This window comes from Aureococcus anophagefferens (assembly GCF_000186865.1).
Source record: "Aureococcus anophagefferens unplaced genomic scaffold AURANscaffold_28, whole genome shotgun sequence".
NCBI classification, from domain to species: Eukaryota; class Pelagophyceae; order Pelagomonadales; family Pelagomonadaceae; genus Aureococcus; species Aureococcus anophagefferens.
Genome location: NW_008705587.1, coordinates 178,683 through 182,526, shown reverse-complemented (window position 1 = coordinate 182,526; position 3,844 = coordinate 178,683). Strand labels below are relative to the sequence as shown.

At 71.9% G+C, this 3,844-nt stretch overlaps 3 protein-coding genes across 3 annotated transcripts; 1 reads left to right on the top strand and 2 right to left on the bottom strand.

The window, feature by feature from the left end:
- Positions 1-20: 20 nt before the first annotated feature.
- Positions 21-593, top strand: AURANDRAFT_31811 (hypothetical protein; the record flags this gene model as incomplete). Its single annotated transcript, XM_009042213.1, has 1 exon — positions 21-593. A coding segment is annotated over one exon (573 nt), but the record flags the coding sequence as incomplete, so codon positions are not given.
- Positions 594-644: 51 nt separating this feature from the next.
- On the bottom strand, positions 645-1,520 carry AURANDRAFT_60293 (hypothetical protein; the record flags this gene model as incomplete). Its single annotated transcript, XM_009042157.1, has 1 exon — positions 645-1,520. The coding sequence occupies one exon, from the start codon at positions 1,419-1,421 to the stop codon at positions 660-662; it is 762 nt and encodes a 253-aa protein (XP_009040405.1).
- A 254-nt stretch (positions 1,521-1,774) lies between these two features.
- Positions 1,775-2,132, bottom strand: SelW3 (selenoprotein; the record flags this gene model as incomplete). Its single annotated transcript, XM_009042156.1, has 2 exons — positions 1,775-1,988; positions 2,083-2,132. The coding sequence occupies 2 exons, from the start codon at positions 2,130-2,132 to the stop codon at positions 1,775-1,777; spliced, it is 264 nt and encodes an 87-aa protein (XP_009040404.1).
- Between the last annotated feature and the right edge of the window lie 1,712 nt (positions 2,133-3,844).

Below are 3,844 nucleotides of genomic sequence, written 5' to 3'. Positions count from 1 at the left end.
GCGGCACGAACGGCAGCTTCCTCGACGTCGGCTGCGGCGGCGGCCTGCTGACGAACGCGCTCGCGGCGCGGGGCTACAAGCTGACCGCCGTAGACCCGTCGACGAACTCGCTCGTCGCCGCGCGGCAGCAGGCGGCCGAGGAGCTCCCGACGGCGCGGCGGCCGGAGTTCCTCGAGGGCACGTGCTACGCGCTGCCCGCGGCCGACGGCGCGCTGGACGGCGTCGTCATGTCCGACGTGCTCGAGCACTTCCACGACCTGCGGGCGGCCGTCGGCGAGGTCTACCGCGTGCTCCGCCCCGGCGGCGTCTTCGTCTTCGACACGATCAACCGCTCGTACTTCTCGTGGTTCGTGCTCATCGTCCTCCTCGAGAAGATCGCGGGCGGGATCCCCGCGGGCACGCACGACTGGCGCCTCTTCATCACGCCCGACGAGGTCGAGCAACTGCTCAACAGCACGGGCTTCGAGGTCGGGCCCCGGACGGACCTCGTCGGCATGCGCCCGGAGGACCCGTCGGACACGTCCAAGGGCTTCGTCCAGGACCCGTCCGACGTCTCGGCGACGTACCTCTGGTGGGCGCGCAAGCCCCTGTAGAGGCGCGTGGGGCCATTCCCTTCTCTCATACGGTTTCGTGTGTGTGATTATCGGCGCCGCCGCCTCCTACCAGCCCGGGCCGAAGTCCGTCGCGTCCGAGCCGTCCTTGGGCACGGTCATGTAGCGGCCCGTCGTCTCGAGCGTGAGCCCGTCCATGGCCTTGACGAGGCCCGCGCAGGACAGCTCCACGGGCACGCCGCCCATCTTCTTGAGCATGTCCATGCCGGGCCCGAACTCCGTGACGACGAAGCCCGGCGCGATCGCGAGGACGGCGATGTCCTTCTTCTTCAGATCCACGGACATGCCCTTGGCGACCATGTTCGCCGCGGCCTTGGACGACCGGTACGCGTAGAGGCCCCCGGACGTGTTGTCGGCGATGGAGCCCATGCCCGTGCTGACGACGACGACCTTGGAGCCCGCGGACAGGTTCGGCGCGAGCGCCTGATAGCACCGGAGCGGGCCCACGGCGTTGAGCTGGAAGGCCGCGGCCATGCGCTCGCCGCTGCAGACATCAAGCCCCTGGTCCGGGAAGACGTCGCCGCCCTTGAGCGCGGACGTGCCGTTGATGCCGCCCGCGTTGCACACGAGCACGTCGACGGAGACGCCCGCGAGCGCGGCCGCGAGCTTCGCCTTGCAGTCGTCGACCATGACGTCGATGCCCTCGACGATGGTGACGTCGCCGGTCACGGCGCTGATGAGGTCCACGCCCGTCGCCGACGACTCCTTCTTGCGGCACGTCGCGAAGACCTTGTCGCCGCGCGCGGCGAGCTGCTTGCAGAGCTCGAGGCCGATGCCCGTGGAGCAGCCCGTGATCACGTAGGTCGGCATGGTGCTATGTGTGGCGACGTCGGGATGCTCTGTGAGGCGACCGTGGATGTTGCGCGCGCCGCAGGAACGCTGAAGACGCCGAGGAATGCGACGGCTATGAGAGCTGCACAGAGAGTCGAGGCAACATGGCGTCAACATTGGTGCAACATACATCTTCCTAGCCTCTTCGCCCACCCATGCGTCGCTCCCGAGGCTTATGTAGCTGGCCTAGAGAGCCCGGAGACATGCCGCCGGCCGGCCGCGGCGCGGCGCTGTCGGGTCCCGGTCATCGCGTCGCGCGCGACGAGCCGGGACCGTCATCGAGCGCGCGCTAACCGCGGCGGCGCGGCGGCGTCTCTTTTTCGGAGGACCGCCTAGGCGTCGACGGCCTCCTGGATGGCGTCGATGACCTTCTGCGTCGACTCGCCGCTCTGGCACTTGTCGTGGCCCATCGTCGTCTTCGAGTGGACGAGCTTGCCGGCGACGGTGACTTCGAAGTTGCCCGTCGTGCCCGGGTCGCCGACCTGCGTCACCGTCACCTGGCCCGTGAATTCCTTCTCGATCGTCTCCGCGAGGGCGACCGAGAACCTGCGGCGGCGCGGCGACCATCGTCTTCTGTGCGCCGAAAACCTCGGCGGCGCGCGCGACGCAGCGCGCGCATGAATGTGGCGCCGCGCGCTACTTCTTGTAGCCTCAGCCACCACAGTATTGAATATTTACAGCTACCGACATGATGGCTAGCGCGCGTGAACAAGCGGCGACTGCGCAGACCGCTCAGGCTGGAGGCAAAGCACCTTCCTCAGGTTGACGGAAACACCCTTCGTGCCCTCGGAGGCGACAACCAGGGCCGCGCCTCAAACATCCGCAAAATTACTCCACGGCCGCCTCCTCCATCCTCGCCTTGAGCAGCGCCACCTGGTCGTCGGACGCCTCCCAGTCCGCTTCGCGGATGGACACGACCGCGAGCCCCCGCGCCTCCAGGAGCGCGTTCCGCAACACCGACGGGCCGAGCCGCGCGCGCTCGTCGTTCCGCGCGAAGTGCGCCGGGCCGTCGACGAAGACGGCGAGGCCGCGCCCCGCGACGACGCCGTCGGCGCCGCGGCCGCGGCCCAGCGCCGCGCAGGCGGCGCCGAGCGACGGCGGCGCGGGTTCCGCGGCGTCGAAGTCGCCGAGCAGCGAGGGCACGAGCCGCGACATCTTGCCGCGCGCGGCCTCCGCGGCGCCGTAGGCGCGGACGAGGGGGACGTCGGCCGGCGCGACGTCGGGGATGCCGTTCGCCGCGTCGACGAGCTCCGTCGGCGCCTCGAGGCCGAGGACCGCGCACGCCCAGAGCGCCCGGGCGACGCGGCCCGCGGGGAGCGCCGGCGCGGCGAGCTTCGCGAGGAGGAACTCGAGCGCGCGCGCCTTCGGCCGCAGGCCCAGCGTCGCGTAGGCGTGGAGCGCGTCGGCGGCCTCGCTGTGGACGAAGCAGCACTCCGGGACGCGGGCCTCGAGCTCTTCGGCCGCGCGCCGCGACGGCAGCAGCGCGAGCGCCGCGTAGCTCCGAAGTAGAGAAGACACGCAGAGGGCGTTGCATCGGTGCGCCTCGCGGACGATGGCGCTGTCGGCGCAGGCGACCGCCCCCCGGCCCGGCGGCGCGCCGCAGCGCGCCCAGCCCCGCATGAGGCTCGCGAGGCCCCCGCCCGTCAGACCCTCGAAGACGCGCGGCAGCGCGCGCTCCAGCGCGTGGAAGGCGTCGTCGACGTCGCCGTCCGTGGCCCGCGCACCGGGGAAGCAGTCGCCCAAAGCCTGGACCGTGTTCGTCAGGCCCTGGCTCGTCATGCGCGGCGCCTCCGCGGCCGCGGCCGCGAGGAGCGCGGCGCGCGCCCTCCGCGGCGCCGCGCCCGGCGCCGCGAAGCCGTGGAGCGCGTTCGCGACCTGCTGCGGCGTCATGCGTTTCGCCTCGCGCCGCGCCGCGGCGTCGAGCGCGTCGAAGGCGTCGGCGCCGACGCCCCGCAGGTCCGCGAACGCGTATAAGGTGTTCGCGACGGCCTGCGGTCCCATCTTCGGCGCCTCGCGTTTCACGGCGTCGGAGAGGACGCGCAGGGCCCGGGTCGGCACGCCGCCCTCCAAAGCCTTGAAGGCCCAGGCGACGTTCGCGACGGCCTGGCCGTTGAGGAACGCGTCCGTGCGGACGACGCCGTCGGAGAGCGCGCGGACGGGCACGTCCGCCAGGAGCACGCAGGAGCTCTTCACGAGGCAGGCGTAGCCGTGGAGCGTCGACGCGACGTGGCGCGCCTCGAACCGGGGCGCGCAGGCCTCGACGCTCGCCTTGATGTCGCGCCACCGCGCGTCGGACCGCCGCGGGCCCCGGCCCGCGCGGCCGCGCTTCGCGAGCTGGGACACGACGGTGGCGACGTTCACGGGCGTGAGCGCCTCGCCGGCGACGATGTCCAAAATCTCCT